Source organism: Pristiophorus japonicus, chromosome 1 (assembly GCF_044704955.1).
Source record: "Pristiophorus japonicus isolate sPriJap1 chromosome 1, sPriJap1.hap1, whole genome shotgun sequence".
In the NCBI taxonomy this organism is placed as follows: domain Eukaryota; kingdom Metazoa; phylum Chordata; class Chondrichthyes; family Pristiophoridae; genus Pristiophorus; species Pristiophorus japonicus.
In genome coordinates, this window is record NC_091977.1 from 117940566 (window position 1) to 117961918 (window position 21353).

Sequence of the window (21353 nt, forward strand, 5' to 3'; positions counted from 1 at the left end):
GGGGGGGGAAGGGAGATTGAGGGGGTGGGGGTGAAGGAGAAGGAGGAGGGAGGCTGAACGGTCCGGGTCGGGGGGAGGGAGATTGGTGGGGGGGGGGGGCAAGGGAAATTGGAGGGGGGAAGGGAGATTGGGGGGGGGGGGGGGAAGGGAGATTGAGGGGGGTGGGGGTGAAGGAGAAGGGAGGCTGAACGGTCCGGGTCGGGGGGAGGGAGAGGGATGTCAGATCGGGGGGGGGAGGGAGGTCAGGTCGGATCCAGTCCGGGGGGCGGGGAGCGGGAGTCGGGTCCGGAGGCAGAGGCGGGGAGCGGGTGTCGGGTCCGGTCCGGTCCGGGGGCGGGGGGGGAGGCGGGTGTCGGGTCCGGTCCGGGGTGGAGGTGGTGGAGGGTCCGGTCCAGGGGAGGGGGGGGAGCGGGTGTCGGGTCCGGTCCGGGGGCGGGGGGGGGAGAGCAGGTGTCGGGTCCGGTCCGGGGGCCGGTGGCGGGTGTCGGGTCCGGTCCGGGGGCGGAGGGGCGGGAGTCGAGTCGGGTCAGGAGAAAGCAGGAGCTGGGCGTGGGAGGAGCCTTATTCACGCAGCCCCAGTGAGGCCATTCGGCCAGGGCTAGGGCTAGGGGCTGCGTGCTTCGGGCCCCTCCCACACAGTTTCGGGCACCTGGAGCTACTGCACTTGCGCGCCCACTGTAGCGCGCATGTGCAGAGGTCCAGGCACTGTTTTCAGCGCAGGGACCTGGCTCCGCCCCCTACAGCTCCTGCTGCGCTGCGTCGAGGGCCAGAGGACCTGCAGGGAGGTGGAGAATCTGGAGGGTTTTTTTAGGCGCACTTTGTGGCGCGAAAAAACGGGCGTCCAGGTCGGGACTGCGCCGTTCTAGGCGCGGCTCGAAACTTGGGCCCATAGAAACATACAGGCATTTAATAATGTAAATACCATTCACTTACAGGTGTAATAGGCATTGCATGTACATATTGCCACTTTTTAATGTGGGGCTTCCCATTGATAAAGCCCAAAGTAGGAGTTTTCAATGTATTTGAGAGGAAATGCTTCAGCCCATTCACCAGTTTTAACATAATAGATATACAGGCATGCACATATATGTAGTGACACGCTTTGCTGTTATTTTATTCAATATTGTGAAAGATCCAACAAAGGTTTACAGTTTTCACAAAAGATCAACTGCATTGTAAAATATGAACCTAAAATAACAATCTAGAACCCCCTGGATGTCAAGGGACAAACCAGGTAAGTTAAAGAAAAAAAGGGAAGCTTATGACAGATTCCGAGAACTCAAAACTGCAGAGACTCAAGAGGAGTGTAAGAAGTGTAGGGGTGCAATTAAAAAATGCATCAGGAAAGCAAAGAGAGCATGAAAGAATGTTGGCAAGTAAAATCAGGGAAAACCCCAAAATGTTTTATAAATACATCAGGAGCAAGAGGATAACTTGAGAAAGAGTGGGGCCTATTAGAGACAACAAAGGAAATCTTTGGTGGAGGTAGAAGATGTGGGTATGATTCTTAATGAATACTTTGCATCTATTTTTACAAGAGAGGGGTGATGCAGACTTTGCAATGAGGAAGGAGGAGTGTGAAATATTGGATAAGATAAACATAGAGAGAGAAAGTATTAAGGAGCATAGCAGCTTTGAAAGTGGATAAATCCCCAGGCCCGGATGAAATGTATCCCAGCCTGTTAAGAGAAGCAAAAGAGGAAATAGCAGAGGCTTTGACCAGTATTTTCCAGTCCTCTCTGGCTACAGATGTGGTGCCAGAGGACTGGAGGACTGCTAATGTTGTACCTTTGTTTAAAAAGGGAGAAAGGGATAGACGGAGTAATTACAGGCCAGTCAGCCTAATCTCAGTGGTGGGAAAATTATTGGAAAAAATCCCGAGGGACAAGATAAATCTTCATTTTGAAAGACATGGATTAATCAAGGACAGTCAGCATGGATTTGTTAAGGGAAGGTCGTGTCTGAATAATTTGATTGCATTTTTTGAGGAGGTAACCAGGAGGGTTGATAAAATCAGTGCATATGGATTTTAGTAAAGCTTTTGATAAGGTCCCACATGGCAGACTGGTCACGAAAGTAAAAGCCCATGCGATCCAGGACAAAGTGGTAAGTTGGATCCAAAATTTGCTCAGAGGCAGGAAGCAAAGGGTAATGGTTGATGGGCGTTTTTGTGACTGTAATGCTGTATCCAGTGGGTTCCGCAGGGCTCAGTGCTGGTCCCTTGCTTTTTGTGGTAAATATCAATGACTTGGACTTGAATGTTGGGAGTATGATTAAGAAGTTTGCAGATGACACTAAAATAGGCTGTGTAGTTGATAATGAAGAAGAAAGCTGCGGATTGCAGGAAGATATCAATGTTCTGGTCAGGTGGGCAGAACAATGGCAAATGGAATTCAATCCGGTTAAGTGTGAGGTAATGCATTTGAGGAGGTCTAACAAGGCAAGGGAATACACATTAAATGGTACGATACTGAAAAGTCTAGAGGAACAAAGGGACCTTGGAGTGCAGGTCCACAGATTCCTAAAGGTAGCAGGCCAGGTAGATAAGGTGGTTAAGAAGGCATATGCCTTTATTAGTCGAGGCATGGATTATAAGAGCAAGGAGATTGTGTATGAACTGTATAAAACACTGGTTAGGCCACAGCTGGAGTACTGTGTGCAGTTCTGGCCACCACATTACAGGAAAGATGTGATTGCGCTGGAAAGGGTGTAAAGGAGATTTATTAGAATATTACCTGGACTGGAGAATTTTGGCTGTGAGGAAAGATTGGAGATGCTTGTCTGTTTTCTTTGGAACAGAGGAGACTGAGGGGAGACCTGATTGATAAAATTATGAGGGTCTTGGATAGAGTGGATAGGAAGGACCCGTTTCCCTTGGCAGATGGGTCAACAACCAGAGGGCATAGATTTAAAGTAATTGGGGGAAGGTTTAGAGGAGATACGAGGGGAAATTTCTTCACCTAGAGGGTAGTGGGGGTCTGGAACTCACTGCCTGAAAAGGGTGGTTAAGGCAGAAACCCTCACCACATTTAAAAAATACTTGGATGTGCACTTAAAGTGCCGTAACCTACAGGGATACGGACCAAGAGCCGGAAAGTGGGTGTAGGCTGGATAGCTCTTGGTCGGCCGGCACGGACACGTTGGGCTGAAATGGCCTCCTTCCGTGCTGTAAATTTCTATGATTCTGTAACCTCACAAAACCAATAAAAATCTCAGAATCCCATCCAATAAAAACACAATGCTTATTTAATGATCATAAACCAGTGGCCACTGCTATAGGTCAAGTTAGACAAAATAAAAAAAAATGTTGATGGAGGTGACAAAAGCTTCAGCATATACATTCTTTTTCTTCGTGTGTTCAATCTCCACAATGAAGGCAAAAAATGCTAATGAGAATGAATGGTTAATTGAATGGGTCCGACAGATCAACTTTGAAAAGATGAACTAAGATAGATCAAAAAGTGGCTAAAAGAACCACTGTTCAGACCAGAATTCATGAAATGGAATAATGATTTGAATCATCAATAACTTAAGCATAGCTGATCAGCAAATGTAACACCGATATTGAAAAAAGGAGGGAGTGAGAAAACAGGGAACTATAAGCCAGTTAGCCTGACATCAGTCATCAGGAAAATGCTGGAATCCATTATTAAGGAAGTAGTAACATTAGGCAGAGTCAACATGGTTTTATGAAAGGGAAATAGTGTTTGACAAATTTATTAGAGTTTTTGTGAGGATGTAATTAGCAGTTTAGATAAAGGGGAACCAGTGGATGTAGCATATTTAGATTTCCAAAAGGCATTCAATATGGTGCCGCATAAAAGGTTACTACACAAGATAGGGGCTCATGGGATTGGAGGTAATGTATTAGCATGGATAGAGGACTGGTTAATCAACAGAAAGCAGAGTAGAGGATAAATGGATAATTTTCAGGTTGACAGGCTGTAACTCGTAAGGTGCCGCAAGGATCAGTGCTGGGGCCTCAGCTATTTACAATCTATATTAATGACCTAGATGAAGGGACCGAGTGTAATGTATCCAAGTTTGCCGACGATGCAAAGTTGGTGGGACAGTAAGCGGTGAGGAGAACACCAAGGGCTAGAACTATTTTGAGGAGATAACCCCAGCTGGTCAGTAACTGTAGCGCCTTGTGAAATTTAACGCCGTCTACCACGAAATTAGGTTTCAGTGCCCCATGAGGGAAATGAATCGGTAAGTCAGTCATTACACAATTGTCTTCTGGCAGTGAAGGCGAAAATCGTAGTGACAAATTCCCAGAGCGAATGTGGATGAGGTGATAGTCGGTAAACATTCCGGCGCCAGTCTCTTCTGAAAGGGGAGGTAAGGTGACTGCGCAGGCACAGTTTCACCATCTCAGTGCCGCTCCCACTGGGCAATTTCCGGCGGGCAATTTCCGAAAGGGGGTCGCTGCTGGTTGGTAAAGGGTCGGCATGTGCACAACGTGGTGGGAAAACACGTGGGGTGGTCCCGTATACCGCTCCAAACTAAAGGAGGGCAATATACAAAATGGCGGCCCCTCCGGGTCAACTGAGCAGTGATTCCTTCCGACCCGTGGCCGCCTCTTTGAGGTAGTCACGGCCCTTATAGAAAGGTGTAATTTCGGCCCCCTTGGCTCTGTGTAGCCTAACCCATTATAACCTCAGACAGGATATTTGGGCAGATTGACCCAGTGTATCTATCCCCAAAACTTCTGATTGACAGTATGGATCTTCAGAGGCTTAATCTTGGAGAAGGTACATTTCTAGTAACAAGTGATTGTCGAGACATTATTGTTATCTATGTAGAAGCTATACAATGGTAAATGGAAGTATTTAATTCACTAATCATATGACCAGTAATTTAATCCACTGCTTTTTGGCAAAACCTGGCAGTGGAATGTATCTCCATGGGAGGATCAATCAGGAAAATTGTTGCTGTTGCACTTGTGCAATGCGCGCATATCATGTGCCAAAATTTAAATGTGACTGTATGCAACCTGGAACAGTAAGTATGCTTTTATATCACGACTGAAGATGACAAGGGCTTTGATATAGAAGTATTATATGTTATACTGAAAAAATGTGGTCCCTTCTGAAACCACCACGTAACTTCTGCACTACTTTGTTATTCTGCTATATTCTAGTATGTGAATATGTTGAACAATTAAAGAATGATAGCGAATCAAATTTTGATATGGTGTTCTCATTCATAAATTGGAATCCAACCCTGATATTCCAACTTCTTTCCTGTTACCCTGGTTGATTCTTAGAACTATTTTCATCGTGATACTACAAGTGGTCTGTATACTCACTATGGGCCCAAGTTTCCACACGATAAAAAACGGGCGCCCCTCCGAGTTGGGCGCCCGTTTTTCGCGCCGAAAAAAAACCGCGCGATTCTGGAGCGCCCTGCAGCTCCATGTCTGCTTGGCGCGGTGCCCAGGGGTAGGAGCCTACCACTCGCGCCGATTTTGAGAGTGGGAGGGGGCGGGTAACATTTAAATTAGTTTTTTTCCTGCCGGCAACCCTGCGCATGCGCGTTGGAGCGTTTGCACACGCGCAGTGTGAAGGAAACATTGGCACTCGGCCATTTTTGTAGTTCTTTGTAGCTGTTTAATTTTTGAACATTTTTTAATAAAAGCACATTGCCATCAGCACATCAGCACTGAGGCTTCTTGCAGCAGTGAGAAGGCTGCAGGAAGCCTCAGAAAGTTGAGGCAGCCGTTTCCCTCCCCCCCCCCCCGCCGTTGGGAACGGCTTCCTCCTCCCCCCCCCCCCCCCCGCGGGAACGAACGGCTTCCTCCTCCCCCCCCCCCCGTGGGAACGAACGGCTTCCTCCTTCCCCCGCCCCCCCCCCCCCCCCCCCCCCGCGCGGGAACGAACGGCTGCCTCAACTTGAGGCTTCCTGCAGCATTCTCCCTGGCTGAAGCACAGGTAGGAAGATGGTTTATTTAATCTTTTCTTTGCTTTTAAATTTTTATTCAGGTTGGATTTATTTGTAGAATATTTGTATAAGTATAAATAAGGATTTATTATAGAATTTAATGACTTCCCTTCCCCCCACCCCCCACCCCCCCCACCTCGTTCTGGACGCCGAATTTGTAACCTGCGCCTGATTTTTTAATGTGTAGACAAGGTTTTTTCAGTTCTACAAAAATCTTCACTTGCTCCATTCTAAGTTAGTTTGGAGTACGTTTTCACTGTGGAAACTTTCAAATCAGGCGTCAGTGGCCGGATACGCCCCCTTTTGAAGAAAAAATTCTGTTCCAAAGTGAAACTGTTCTAACTGACTAGAACTGCAGTAAAACAAAATGTGGAGAATTGCGATTTCTAAGATAGTCCGTTCTCCACCAGTTGCTCCTAAAAATCAGGCGCAAATCATGTGGAAACTTGGGCCCTATATTGCAGATTTGATGTACAGATTCTTGGAAGAGAACAAGAGGCAAGCCTCAAGGTGACAATGTTTTTAACTATAAAGTAAGTCGAAGGGAGGTATCTTCCTAAAGTGTATGTCTCCAAGTTGATAACTGACAATAGTGTACTGTACATGCACCAATCTTAAGTGAAAAATGAGAAAGTTTCATATCAAATGTATACAGGTGCAGCGACCCGAATCCGGAACCCTCGGGACAGACCCTGTATCGGATTCCGCATTTTTACGGACTTTGGAATATCTGTCTGACGTCACTTATCAGGAAACACCTGAGCCCAGGTTCGGGTATTTCCGGATTTCGGAACGTCAGAAAGGGGTGGGGGGGGCGGGGTGCTACCTGCCGAGGAGCTGTTCGGGCCGTCCGGGGCCTACCGGTGGAGGTCGTCGGGCGGGTCCTCATCGAGGTCGTCGGGCAGGCCGGCCCCGCTGAGAATGTTGTCAGGCAGGGCCCTGCTGAGGGGGTCATTGTTGGGCCGGCCCCACCAAGGATGTTGTCGGGCAGGGCCCTGCTGAGGAGGTCATCGTTGGGCCGGCCCCACCAAGGATATTGTCGGGCAGGGCCCCGCTGAGGAGGTCATCGTGCGGGCCCCGCCAAGGATGTTGTCAGGCAGGGCTCCGCTGAGGAGGTCATCGTGCGGGCCCCACCAAGGATGTCAGGCAGGGCCCTGCTGAGGAGGTCATCGTGCGGGCCCCGCCAAGGATATTGTCAGGCAGGGCCCTGCTGAGGAGGTCGTCGTCGCGCCGGCCCCACTGAGGTGGTGTTTGGGCAGGGGCCGTTGAGGTGGTGTTTGCGTCGGGCGGGGCTCCAACGAGGAGGTCGTCGGGCAGGCCGGTGAGGAGGCCTCGAGGTAAGGGCAGCAGCGGTGGGGCGAGGCCTGAGATCGGCAGGGTCGTTGGGTCCGAATTCCGGAACATTTTATGGATTCCGGACGACCCTGCCACCAATCGGTCCGGAGTCCAGATTCTGGAACATTCCGGATTCCGGACGCTGCACCTATACCGTTGTTTTATTACAGTCCACCTTAATTGAATAATAAGTTTAATGTACTCAGAATGATCACACTTGGTTCCTTTACCATACCAGCCAACTTACTACAACAAGCTACTGACTGCACTGCCTGCTCAACAGACTGGAAGTGTTCATTACTTATTTATTTTCACTGGGAAAAACCAAGTCAGAAAATAAAAATTATGGAAAAGAAATCCAGAGTTCATCATTTATAAATCTGGTTATTCATAAACCACATAACTAACATTTGGTAACATGTAAAATAGAATATTTAAATGTTTAATACAATTTTACTATTTAATAAAAACTGAGTGAAGTCTTTTTTTTAATCTTACCTGTCTGTTCTGGACATTTTAAGCTGATTTCTTTCAGAAATGTGTGTGAAGTCATATCATATGTTCGCAGTTTTAGCTCTGTACCAAGTCCTAATATTTCCAGCTCTATCACAGGGTTTTCCTTATCCTCTACATGGCGACAGATTCCCAGTGACATCTACAAAGATATTTTTGAAATAATAACAGAATTAGAACATGTAAATCACATTTTAAAACAAAAACAACATGTAATCATAGAATCATAGAAGTTTACAGCAGGAGGCCATTTCGGCCCATCGTGTCCGTGCCGGCCAACAAGAGGCTATCCAGCTTAATCCCACTTTCCAGCTCTAGGTCCGTAACCTGCACATGCAAGTACTTTTTAAGGGCTCAATTTTGGCCGAACCCGTTTTTCGGCGCACTTACGTAGGTTCCCAGATGCGCCGAAAAATGTTGGAACTTTGGCCGCTGTCTGGCCTCTTCACTGCAGTCGCGCAGCTTGGCCAGTCGTTCTGCGCTGGAAAATGTGCCGGGACGTCTGCACATGCACAGTGGTGATTCGTGATGTCTGCACATGCGCAGTAGCGCTGCGAGTCTGCAACAACAGTCCCAATTGATGTAGGTCTCTCTGTCAGTTTGAGAGCGTGGCGATGTTCTTCCTCCCTGTGTTGCTGGGCTCCTTTAGGTAAAATTCTGCCTCCTTTGTTGGGCTAGGGGCGGGCAGGAGAACTGATAGAAATCACTGGCAGGCAGGAGCACTATCAGTTCTCCTGCCCGCCCCTAGCCCAGGCCGAGTGGCCTCCCGGTGCGTTGTTCCGCCCCCTAGCCCAGGCCGAGTGGCCTCCCGGTGCATTGTCCCGCCCCGAGCTCTGGCCGAGTGGCCTCCCGGGTGCGTTATCCCACCCCTAGCCCAGGCCGAATGGCCTCCCACACCGGCCCACTGCCTTCCTGGGCCGAGTGCAGACAGGTGAATTGCAGTTTGAAGATGAAGGTAGGACTTCAATTTTTTATTTCTTATAGAATTGTTAGTAGTTTTTGTTTGCAAACATTGCTAAGGGCAAGGCTTGGTTGCTTTAGGTCCAGGTCCTCTCAGCTTCCCGCCCCTATCCCAGGCCGAATGGCCTCCGATGTACCTACCTGCGCTGATTTCTTTAACTCTCCTCAAGGGTTCTCTGAAGTGGCCACATACGCTGGTCTAAGTAAAAATGGAGTAACTATTAGCTGGCCAAAGTTGTCTAAATGGGCAGAACTGGCGTAGCTGGCTAGTAACGCCCCCTTTTGAGGAAAAAAAAACTAACCTAAAACATCGTAACTGAGTGAGTTACGCTGGTGCAAATTGATTGGGGAAACCGGAGATTTTAAGTTACGCCAGAAAAAGCAGGTTACTCAAAAAAAAGGAGCAACTCCTGGCCAAAATTGGGCCCTAAATGTTGTGATGGATTCTGCCTCTACCACCCGCTCAGGCAGAGAGTTCCAGGCCCCCACAACCCTCTGCGTGAAGAAATTTCCCCTCAAATCCCCTCCAAACCTTCTACCAATTACTTTAAATTTATGCCCCCGGTTGTTGATAATAAATGAGAGATGGATCCTATTACCCCGCCTTCTGAGTTACCTTTTCCCCCTTTTATAGGTTTAGTTCCACCCTTACTTGGTACTATTCTGCATCCCAGAGGGATTTATCATGGTAGAATTTTAATTATCCAGATATTCACTCAATAAACATCAGAGTAAAACTGAGGCGGTGTGCATATTTCTAGAGGTAGTACAGGTTTTCTCCTTTACTCAGTTTGTTGAGCAGGCCATGCAGTCAGTAGCTTTAGTAAATGACCAGGTATGATGCACAAGGTGTTTTACTATTCTTCATTACAATGAGGCATGGTGAAGAGGCTTGCATAACTCCTATACTGGCAGTAGCCTCGGTACCAGTAGGGCTACACATCCTAGGAAGGATAAAGGTTGTTGGCCAGGCAAACATTACATAAGAACCTAAGAAATAGGAACAGGAATAGGCCATACGGCCCCTTGAGCCTGCTCCGCCATTCAATAAGATCATGGCTGATCTGATCATGAACTCAGCTCCACTTCCCTGACCACTCCTCATAAACCCTTATCGTTTAAGAAACTGTCTATTTCTGTCTTAAATATATTCAATTTATTCCACAGCTCTGAGGCAGCGAATTTCACAGATTTACAAACCTCAGAAGAAATTTCTCCTCATCTCAGTTTTAAATGGGCGGCCCCTTATTCTAAGGTCATGCGCTCTCGTTCTCGTCTCCATCAGTGGAAACATCCTCTCTGCATCCACCTCGTCAAGCCCCCTCATAATCTTATACGTTTCAATAAGATCACCTCTCATTCTTCTGAATTCCAACGAGTAGAGGCCCAACCTACTCAACCTTTTCTCATAAGTCAACCCCCTCATCCCCGGAATTAACCTAATGAACCTTCTCTGAACTGCCTCCAAAGCAAGTATATCCTTTCGTAAATATGGAAACCAAAACTGCACGCAGTATTCTAGGTGTGGCCTCACTAATACCCTGTATAGCTGTAGCAAGACTTCCCTGCTTTTATACCCTACTCCCTTTGCAATAAAGGCCAAGATTCCATTAGTCTTCCTGATCACTTGCTGTACCCGCATACTATCCTTTTGTGTTTCATGCACAAGCACCCCCAGGTCCTGCTGTACTGCAGCACTTTGCAATCTTTCTCCATTTAAATAATAACTTGCTCTTTAAGATTTTTTTCTGCCAAAGTGCATGACCTCAAACATTCCGACATTATACTCCATCTGCCAAATTTTTACCCACTCACTTAGCCTGTTTATGTCCTTTTGCAGATTTTGTGTGTCCTCCTCACACATTGCTTTTCCTCCCATATTTGTATCGTCAGCAAACTTGGCTACGTTACACTCAGTCCCTTCTTCCAAGTCGTTAATATAGATTGTAAATAGTTGGGGTCCCAGCACTGATCCCTGCAGCACCCCACGAGAGAATGAACCATTTATCCCGACTCTCTGTTCTCTGTTAGTTAGCCAATCCTCTATCCATGCTAATATATTACCCCGAACCCCGTGAACTTTTATCTTGTGCAGTAACCTTTTCTGTGGCACCTTGTCAAATGCTTTCTGGAAGTCCAAATACACCACATCCACTGGGTTCCCCTTTATCCACCTTGTTCGTTACATCCTCAAAGAACTCCAGCAAATTTTTCAAACATGACTTTCCCTTCATAAATCCATGCTGACTCTGCCTGACCAAATTTTGCTTTTCCAAATGTCCCGCTACTGCTTCTTTAATAATGGACTCCAACATTTTCCCAACCACAGATGTTAGGCTAACTGGTCTATAGTTTCCTGCTTTTTGTCTGCCTCCTTTTTTTTTTAAATAGGGGTGTTACATTTGCAGTTTTTCAATTCATGATTGGGAACAGCTAGTCATAACCAACCTATATAAAGGACTCTAACGTACAGCTATGGGATAGCTACAGAAGATGAGGAGAATGTTTTTTAATGCGGTAAATTGTTTATGATCTTAAATGCACTGCCTGAAAAGGTGGAGAAAGCAGATTCAATAGTAATTTTCAAAAGGGAACTGGATATATACTTGAAAGGGGAAAACTGCTATGGGCAACGAGAACAGAGCAGGAAGTGGGACTAATTGGATAGCTTTGAAAGAGCCGGCACAGTCACGATAGGTCGAATGGCCTCCTTCTGTGCTGTATGATTCTAATGTTATGAAAAGTGCTATATAAATGCAAATGGTCTCTTTTTATCGGTCATGAAAAGATCTGACATTCCATAAAGCCCAAGTCCCTCCAGATTATCTTGTGATCTATGTTGTCGTATAAAGATGCACTCCGTAGCTACTAAGCCATATCCAATGTACAGGATGTAATTGTAATAGCGTGTACAGTCTATTTTGCAACAGTTTATTCATGCTCACCACAAAAGGCACCATCAATTACGGCAGGACCATGGTTCCAATGAACCAAAACTTAAGTAATGTGTGAAGTGATTGGGACAGCACGCCTCCAAGTTCACAATCTACCCTTGTACAATGTTCCTGCACCCAAGACATACTGCTGATATCTCCAAAAGATGGATAAATAGTGTCAAACTGTATTTCAGGGTAAACTACAAATATATTAACTGAAAGATATAAATGTGTACAGAAGCTTTTATATAGTGCCTTTATGTAGTAAAACATCCCAAGGTGCTTCACAGGAGCATTATCAAACAAAATATGACACCGAGCCACATAAGGAGATAGGACAGACTTGGTCAAAAAGGTCTTCAAACAATTCTACCTGGAACTTACTTTTGTCTCCACTGAGTTCTACCTTACTAGCATGATACTGAAAGACAGTTGGACTAAGTGAACTAAAGATCAGCAGCTACTGCAAAACAGTTTCATCCACAGGTATTAATCAGGAGGCATTTGCTTTCCTTTCATGAGGTCTCCTGTTGGATTAACCATTTCAGATAATTGCTTTGCTTACTTCCTCAGTCATCAGAACATAAGAACACAAGAAATAAGAAATAAAAAACAGGAGCAGGAGTAGGCCATCTGGCCCTTCGAGCCTGCTCCGCCATTCAACAAGATCATGGCTGATTTTCTATCTCAACTCCACCTTCCCATACTAACTCCATATCCTTTAATTCCCCAAAATTTATCGACCTCTGTCTTCAATATACTCAATTGGGGTAGAGAATTCCAAACATTCACAACCCTTTGAGTGAAGAAATTTCTTCTCATCTCAGACCTAAATGGCTGACTCCTTATTCTAAGACTGTGACCCCGTGTTCTAGATTCCCCAGCCAGGGTTTCTCAGCATTAACCCTGTCAAACCCCTTAAGAATTTTATATGTTTCAATTAGATCACCTATCATTCTTTTAATCGCTAGGGAATATAGGTCTAGTCTACTCAATCTTTCCTCATTAGGACAATCCCCTCATCCTAGGAACCATTTTAGTGAACTTTTGTTGCACTCCCTCTAAGGCAGGTATGTCTTTCCTTAGATAAGGTCAGAACTGTACACAGTGCTCCAGGTGTAGCCTCACCAATGCCCTGTATAATTGTAGTAATGCTTCTTTATTTATACTGTAAGCCCTTTGTAACAAAAGCTAACATACCATTTACTTTTCTAATTGCTTGCTGTACCTGCGAGTTAACCTGCGATTCATGTACCAGGACACCCAGGTCCCTCTGAATGCAAACATTTCCCAGTCTCTCACCATTCAAATAATATTCTGCTTTTTTGTTTTTCCTCCCAAAGTGGATAACTTCACACTTCACCACATTCTATTCCATTTGCCATGTTCTTGCCCACTCGGTTAACCTGTCTATAGCTCTCTGCAGCCTCTTTGCATTCTCCCCACAGCTTACTTTCCCACTTAACTTTGTACCATCAGCAAACTTGGATATGTTACACTCCCTTCATCTAAGTCATTAATGTAGATTTTAAATAACTGAGACCCAAGCACTGATCCTTGCAGTACCCCGCTAGTTACAGCCTGCCAACCCGAAAAAGCCCCAGTTATTCACACTTTGTGTCCATTAACCAATCCTCAATTCATGCTAATATATTACTCCCAATTCCTTGAGTCCTAATTTTGTATAATAACCTCTTGTGTGGTACCTTATCGACAGCTTTTTGAAAATCTAAATACACTACATCCACTGGCTCCCCATTATCCATCCTACTCGTTACATCTTCAAAAAACTAACATGTGTCAAACACCATTTCCCTTTCATAAAATCATGTTGACTCTGCCTAATCATATTACGATTTTCTAAGTCCCTAACAATAGATTCTAGCATTTTGTCTACTACTGATGTCAGGTTAATTGGTCTATAGTTCCCCATTTTTTTCTCTTCCTCCTTTCTTAAATAGTGGGATTATGTTTGCTACCTTCCAATCCTTGGGGACTATTCTAGAATCTAGGGAATTCACTATCCACTTGTGCATCCATTATCTCTGCAGCTACCTCTTTTAAAACTCTAGAATGCAGATTGTCAGTTCCAGGAGATTTGTCCCATTAATTTCTCTAGTACTATGTTTTTACTTATACTGATTTCTTTAAGTTCCCCATTCTCTCGAAACCCTTGGTTCCCCATTATTTCTGGAATGTTTTTTGTGTCTTTACCCTGAAGACAGATACAAAGTATTTGTTTAATGTCTGCCATTTCCTTATTGCCCATTATAATTTCTCCTGTCTCTGCCTCTAATTGGCCCACGTTTACTTTCACAAATCTCTTCCTATTTACATACCTATAGTAATGTTTACAATCTGTTTTTATGTCTCTTGCTAATTTGCTCTTGTATTCTTTTTTCTCTTTCCTTATCAATTTCTTGGTCCTCCTTTGCTGAATTCTAAAATCCTCCCAATCCTCAGGCTTACTATTCTTTTTAGTAACATTATAAGCCTCTTCCTTTGATCTAATACTATCTTTAACTTCTCTTGTTAGCCACGGTTTGACCACTTTTCCTGTGGGGTTTTTGTGCCTTAAAGGAATGTATATTTGTTGTAAATTATGTATTAACTCTTTAAATGCTATCCATTGCTTGTCTACCATCATACCTTTTAATGTAGTTTCCCAATCTACTTTAGCCAGCTCGCCCCTCATACGTAGTTTACTTTGTTTAGATTTAAGACCATAGTTTCAGACTTAACTAAATTACTTTCAAACTCAATATAATATTTTATCATATTTTGGTCACACTTCCTTAAAGGCCCCTTTACTACAAGATTATTAATTAACCCTTTCTCATTGCACAGTACTAGATCTAAAATAGCCTGTCCCCCAGTTGGTTCCTCAACATACTGATCTAGAAAACTATCTTGTATACATTCCATGAAAGTCAGCTTTCCTTTTGAAAGTTTGAGGCATTAGGTGAAGAAACTTTGATTGCTAAAATTAATGAGTTGTTGACTCCTATCCAGGAAGTCAGATAATGTTGAATGCTCACATAAACGTCCACATTTCCAAGCAGTATTTAAACCCAAAGCAAAGACAAAGGGCTGGAATTTCATCAGCCTTCACCGCGGTTTTCGGCAGTATTTCTTCGTTCTGGGTGGAAAACCACTTGGTGGGAAATTTATAGAAGTGTTCCACCGGCGGTGTTGAAATACCGCTGGCATGCAACACTTGAAAAAACACTTCCGAGTTTGACCTGTAAATAGAAAGAAAAAATTGCAAGGGAAAAACCAGTTGGAGCAGCCCTTAGAATGGCGGTAGGTATGAAACTCTGCAAAAAAGGTAAGTTAAAGTTTATTTTAAAATTCTTTTGCAGCGATTCAGTAGAAAAGGGTCTGTTTTGTGATTTTTTTTATTTTTTGTTTTTTGTAAAAACAGTGTGTTTTTCTCCCCTCCCTAGACCCGACTTTGTTTGTTCTCTATTTCAAGAAAATTTTGCATTATAAAGAAAAAGGCACCGTTAATATTAAGTAGTAAATTGTGGTTCATTTATAATCCAACTGTATTTAAGATTTAGGCGACAAATTAGTATTCACAAAAAGACTAACAATATTATATCAGAGCCCCCTCCATCTTTCTTCGCACTCACATACACTTCTTAAACATACACTCACACTCACTTCTTAAAAAAACAAGTTGACTGGGCAAGTAAAGAAAATAGCTTTGTTATATTCTTAAGACAACAGGTTTTAAAATAAAAAATGATGCACAGATTTATGCTGATGAAATGAATGAGGTTATTCTGAAATTTACTCCAAATATGCAACTTTTCTAAAATGAGAACTTAGTTCTGCATCAGTCAAGTGACAAGCATTTTAGGACAAATGAAGTGTCTTGAATAGAATAAATAAAACTACCTTTGTTATTTCAAATTGCATTTGGAACTCAGTCATATTTTTCATAGATTCTTGCTTTCTCAACTTTTTCCGGCGTAAAGACTCTGATCTTTGTAATGAATTATTATTTGCTTGCTGAACTGGTGCTTCATCTACAGGTGTGGTCAGAGCATCATAGAATTCATCATCTGAATCTGTGGAAGCTAAATCTGGTTATACATTTTATATGGAGAATTTTAAAACAGTATAGACAGATAACCTGTGTGTCAAAAATTATGTATCTTCACTAATACTATCATAGATGTAAACATTTGTTTCCCCTTTGAAACTTGTTTCGGTTCATTCTGCCTTGAAGAAAAGCAATCTTGACCAATTTTTATTTCATATTATCAGTTTACAATGTCCGAGTTCACCCCTCTTTTTATCCTCCCATGCAGGCATTTTTAACAATGTATATAACTCAGCAAGGAAATGAGCTACTGCTTACACTATTCAGAAACTACATGGAGCACAATTATACAATGTAATATCGTAATATTTGTTAATATCAAATTATGCGGCTAGATGATGAAAAAAAGAAAAATGTACTAGCAGCAATTAAGGGAGGTAATTTTGACTTTAGTCGATAGTGACAGTGGATTAAGAACATAAGAAATAGGAGCAGTAGGCCATACGGCCCCTCGAGCATGCTCCGCCATTCAATAAGATCATGGCTGATCCGATCATGGACTCAAGTCCACCTCCCTGCTCGCTCCCGATAACCCCTTATTCCCTTATCGTTTAAGAAACTGTCTACTTCTGTCTTAAATTTATTCAATGTCCCAGCTTCCACAGCTCACTGAGGCAGTGAGTTCCACAGATCCACAACCCTCAGAGAAGAAATTTCTCCTCATCTCAGTTTTAAATGGGCAGCCCCTTATTCTAAGATTTTTCCCTCTAGTTCTAGTCTCCCCTATCAGTGGAAGCATCCTCTCTGCATCCACCTTGTCAAGCCCCCTCATAATCTTATATGTATCGATAAGATCACACCTCATTCTTCTGAATTCCAATGAGTAAAGGCCCAACCTACTCAATCTTTCCTCCTAAGACAACCCCCTCATCTCCAAAATCAACCTTGAGAACCGTCTCTGAACTGCCTCCAAAGCAAGTATGTCCTTTCATAAATATGGAAACCAAAACTGCACACAGTATTCCAGGTGTGGCCTCACCAATACCCTGTACAACTGTAGCAAGACTTCCCTGCTTTTATATTCCATCCCCTTTGCGATAAAGACCACGATTCCATTGGCCTTCCTGATCACTTGCTGTACCTGAATACTAACCTTTTATGTTTCTTGCACAAGTACCCCCAGGTCCCGTTGCACTGCAGTAATTTGCAATCTCTCTCCATTTAAATAATAATCTGCTCTTTGATTTTTTCTGCCAAAGTGCATGACCTCATACTTTTCAACATTATACTCCATCTGCCAAATTTTTGCCCACTCACTTAGCCTGTCTACGTCCTTTTGCAGATTTTTTGTGTCCTCCTCACACATTGCTTTTCCTCCCATCTTTGCATCGGCAGCAAACTTGGCTAAGTTACACCCCGTCCCTTCTTCCAAGTCATTAATATAGATTGTAAATAGTTGGGGTCCTAGCACAGATCCCTGCGGCACCCCACTAGTTACTGATTGCCAGCCCGAGAATGAACCATTTATCCCTACTCTCTGCTTTCTGTTTGTTAGCCAATCCTATATCCATGCTAATATATTACCCCCAACCCCGTGAACTTTTATCTTGTGCAGTAACCTTTTATGTGGCACCTTGAAAGCCCAAATACACCACATCCACTGGTTCCCCTTTATCCACCCTGCTCGTTACATCCTCAAAGAATTCCAGCAAATTTGTCAAACATGACTTCCCCTTCATAAATCCATGCTGACTCTGCCTGACCGAATTTTGCTTTTCCAAATGTCCTGCTACTGCTTCTTTAATAATGGACTCCCAACATTTTCCCAACCACAGATGTTAGGCTAACTGGTCTATAGTTTCCTGCTTTTTGTCTGCCTCCTTTTTTAACCGATTTCAACAAAAAGCAGATGGACTAAAAATGGCAGACAAATATATGAATAGAATAAAGGACAGCCGCCACCACCACAACCTTCATATACATAGCGCTTTTAACATAGAAAACATCCCAAGGCATTTTGACAGTGAATAAATAAATACAAAATGAGCAGAAACTAACAAGGGCATAGATAAATTAAGTAAATAAGCAGAACAATGACAGATGCAGTTTAACTTACCGAAGCATGAAGTTATACATTTTGGACACAAGAATTGCAGAAGGGATAGGGAAGCATGGGGTCAGGGGGGAGGTGTGAGAGAGAAGTGAAGGGAGGGGGTGGGTAGGTGAGAGATGAACAAATGGATGAAGGTGAACAAAGGGATCCAGCTGAATGGCACAAAAAGCAAAAGCCAACATGAACTTGGGCTTCTTCACATGAGGTATAGATTATAAAAACTAGTACTGCTGCAGTTAAATAAAAGGTGTGGTCACACTTCATATGGAATAATGAGTTGGTTCTGTTTTAGATATCCATCTTTGCAAGGTTATTCTGGAATTGGAGGGAATCCAGCAAAGATTCATCAGGAGGATACCTGGCTTGAAGGTATTTTGTTATAATGAGAGGCTGGGTAAATGTGCATCATATTCACTACAGACAAGGAGGTAACTGATCTCATTGAGGTGTTCAAAATAAAGAAAATAATAACCGTTGGCAGTAAAAGTGAATTCAGGAAAGATTTCTTCATACAGTGAAGGTCTGAGCATGGAATGTACTGTCCCAAAAGACCACAGATGCAAATACAATTGAAGTGAATAAAAAGAAGATAGCTATTTACTTGGAAAGTAAGGATGCTGAGGGGGTTGAAGAAATGACTTGTATTTATATATTGCCTTTAATGTAGTGAAACGTCCCAAGGCACTTTACAGGATTATTATGAGATTAAAAAATGACACCGAGCCACACAAGTAGAAATTAGCGCAAGTGACCAAAAGCTTGGACAAAGAGGTAGGTTTTAAGGAGCGTCTTGAAGGAGGAAAGAGAGGTAGAGAAATGGAGAGGTTTAGGAAGGGAGTTCCAAAGCTTGGGGCCGAGGGGACAGAAGGCACGGTCACCAATGGTTGAGCAATTATAATTAGGGCTGCTCAAGAGGGCAGAATAGAGTAGCGCAGACATCTCAAGGGGTTGTGGGGCTGGAGGAGATTACAGAGATAGGGAGGGGCGAAGCTATGGAGTGATTTGAAAATAAGGATAAGAATTTTGAAATCGGGGCGTTGCTTAACTGGAAGCCAATGTAGGTCAGCAAGCACATGGGTGATGGGTGAGTGGGACATGGTGCGAGTTAGGACATGGGCAGCCGGGTTTTGGATCACCTCTAGTTTACATAGGGTAGAATGTGGGAGGCCAGCCAGGAGTGCGTTGTAACAGTCAAGTCTAGGGTAACAAAGGCATGGATTAGGACTTCAGCAGGTGATGAGCTGGGGCAAAGGCTGAGACGGGCAATGTTACGGAGGTGGAAATAGGCAGTCTTTGTTATGCTGCGGATATGTGGTCGATAGAGAATAGCATTCTTCCTGTACCCTATGAATGGATTATATTTTGAAAGTACAGTATTTCAACAAATCTTACCTGTCATACTTAGAACAGAAGAGTACAGGTCCTTGTGTAGTGCTCTTTTTTGCACAGACCGTGGCGTCACATTAGGCGATGGTTTTGGTATCTAAACAAATTTCACATATGTACAAAAAGAAAATTATCCAGACTCCAATTATATTCTCTAACTTGCCTCAAAAGGCATTCTCTTTTCAAGCATACCTTGGAAAAAATATTCATGCCAAGGTTACCTATTCCAGTCGGATCATCAATTACAGGATGTTAATTTACAATTGCTACAAATTGGTAACATACAATAACTTGTTTCAGACTATCACATGCTTCACAAACAAACCATATTTTCTCTAACTGGAAAGCAACCAATACTTGATATCATGCCACACAATTTTCACTTCAAATAGAATGATGCAAGCCTACCTGAAGAGATTTTAAGGATGGTGCTGGCGAACGACTTGCCGGTTTAGGAATACTATCAATTAATCCTAAAACCCCCGTAAGTTTCTGGTCCGAGATACAGATCGAAAGTAAAGGAAGCCCACCATAAACTTTACATCTGTTTAAAGGAAGGAAGCAGTGAATTAGATCTATCAATTTGTGTAAAATAGTCTTTATTTTCCATTGGGAAGCAAACCTAAGTTATCTTTAAATGTTTCTGTTCATTTCAAAATCTTGGTTTGTGTATAGCAAAGTACATCCCATCTGAAATACTGAACTAAAGATATTTATATAGACTTGCTTTAGTTAATAAACAGGCAAAAGACAGGGTTAACAATAGCATTATTCTACAAACTCTGGGCAGAATAAAAATGATGGTAGCATTGTGAAATAATAATAGATATGCTACAATAATGTGTGACTTAACTCAACTCATTGTAAACTGGATGCCCAAATGGAAGTGAGACAGCAGAATCAGAACCAGTGATTATGATACAGCATTGTTTTTGGAATTTGTATCTACGTGTTCTTACGAGTATTCAAGATAATGTTTATAATACAGCAGTATTGCCTTATAGCAGCACTGTGACCACAATATTATTTCATTTATTACTTGGAAATGAGAACCAGTGAGGACAAGTACAAAAATATATGACTTTAAAAAGGCATGAAATTAGGATACTGTGGATTAAACTTTGATAGACTAAATGCACTTTTCTCTTATGGATCCATGACACTCAACGAAATTGTAAAACCCAGTGGCTAAGCTGGGTTCAACTAAAATAGGTCTGCTTAGGGCAGTGAGCCACTACACAAGTTGATATCTTTATAAAAAAACTTCTCAGTAATTTTTAAGATAATAAATAATTCAAGAAATTCAGTTAAAAAATGAAACAACAACTTCTCTTTACCAAGACAAGGATTAAAACAGTGCAGTACTGAGGGAGCGCTGCATTGTTGGAGGTGTCACCTTTTATGAGAGCTTGAACACAGAGCTTAGAGACAGAACTGGGTAAATCGCAATCAGAGTGAATCGCACAGAGTGGAAGCTGGGAATCTGGTGATAGTAGGAATTCAGTGGACAAGAGGAAGGTGGTTTCTCACGTCCAACTCAAAAGGAGTGGAGCCACAGAACCCGAGGATTCTAAGTTAATTATCTAATATTTAAGCCTTTGTATTTAATATCTCAGTGGTTCTTGTTATGTTTGAGTAAATAATTTAGTCTTTGGCTAGTTTGCTTTAAGGAGCAAAATTGCAGAGCAGTTTAGACTTGGTTAACAGCAATTATGTAAATCACCTTGTATCCAAGTAGTCTATTTTAAGTTTCTAAATAGAATGATAGGACAACTATGACATATAACTTGCAATTCCTGCACCATGTGGTAACTACAGGATGCTTTATATGTCCCAGAGGTTGCTCGTTTGAGCTTGAGAGGCAGCTGGATTCACTGCAGGGAATATGGGTGGCTGAATGTGCCCTGGATTGCAGGCTTCAGGATGTGGCCACTACACAGCCAGATAGAATTCAAAATAGCAAGTGGGTGGTCACCCAGAAGGGTAGGAAGAGGCAGGCAGTACAGGAATCCACTGGGCATGTGACATTTTAAATTGATATTCAGCATTGAATACTGGTGAGGGTGACGACATCTCGAAGAACTGCAGTTCTGAGCCTGGTGAGCTGCAGGTGCAA

The 21353-nt window shown here is 43.2% G+C and overlaps 1 protein-coding gene across 2 annotated transcripts in view; it reads right to left on the reverse strand.

Annotated features, from left to right (window-relative positions):
• Positions 1–21353, reverse strand: part of vps13a (vacuolar protein sorting 13 homolog A) — a 645125-nt gene that overhangs the window by 373008 nt on the left and 250764 nt on the right. Inside the window, exons 23-26 of one of the 2 annotated variants that reach the window (XM_070882697.1) lie at positions 19646–19781; positions 19244–19334; positions 15591–15763; positions 7777–7933 (exon numbers count right to left, since the gene is read on the reverse strand). In XM_070882697.1, coding sequence (XP_070738798.1) covers positions 7777–7933; positions 15591–15763; positions 19244–19334; positions 19646–19781 — 557 coding nt within the window. Of the gene's footprint in view, positions 1–7776; positions 7934–15590; positions 15773–19243; positions 19335–19645; positions 19782–21353 lie in introns of both variants that reach the window. The other variant, XM_070882688.1, reaches the window with a different exon arrangement.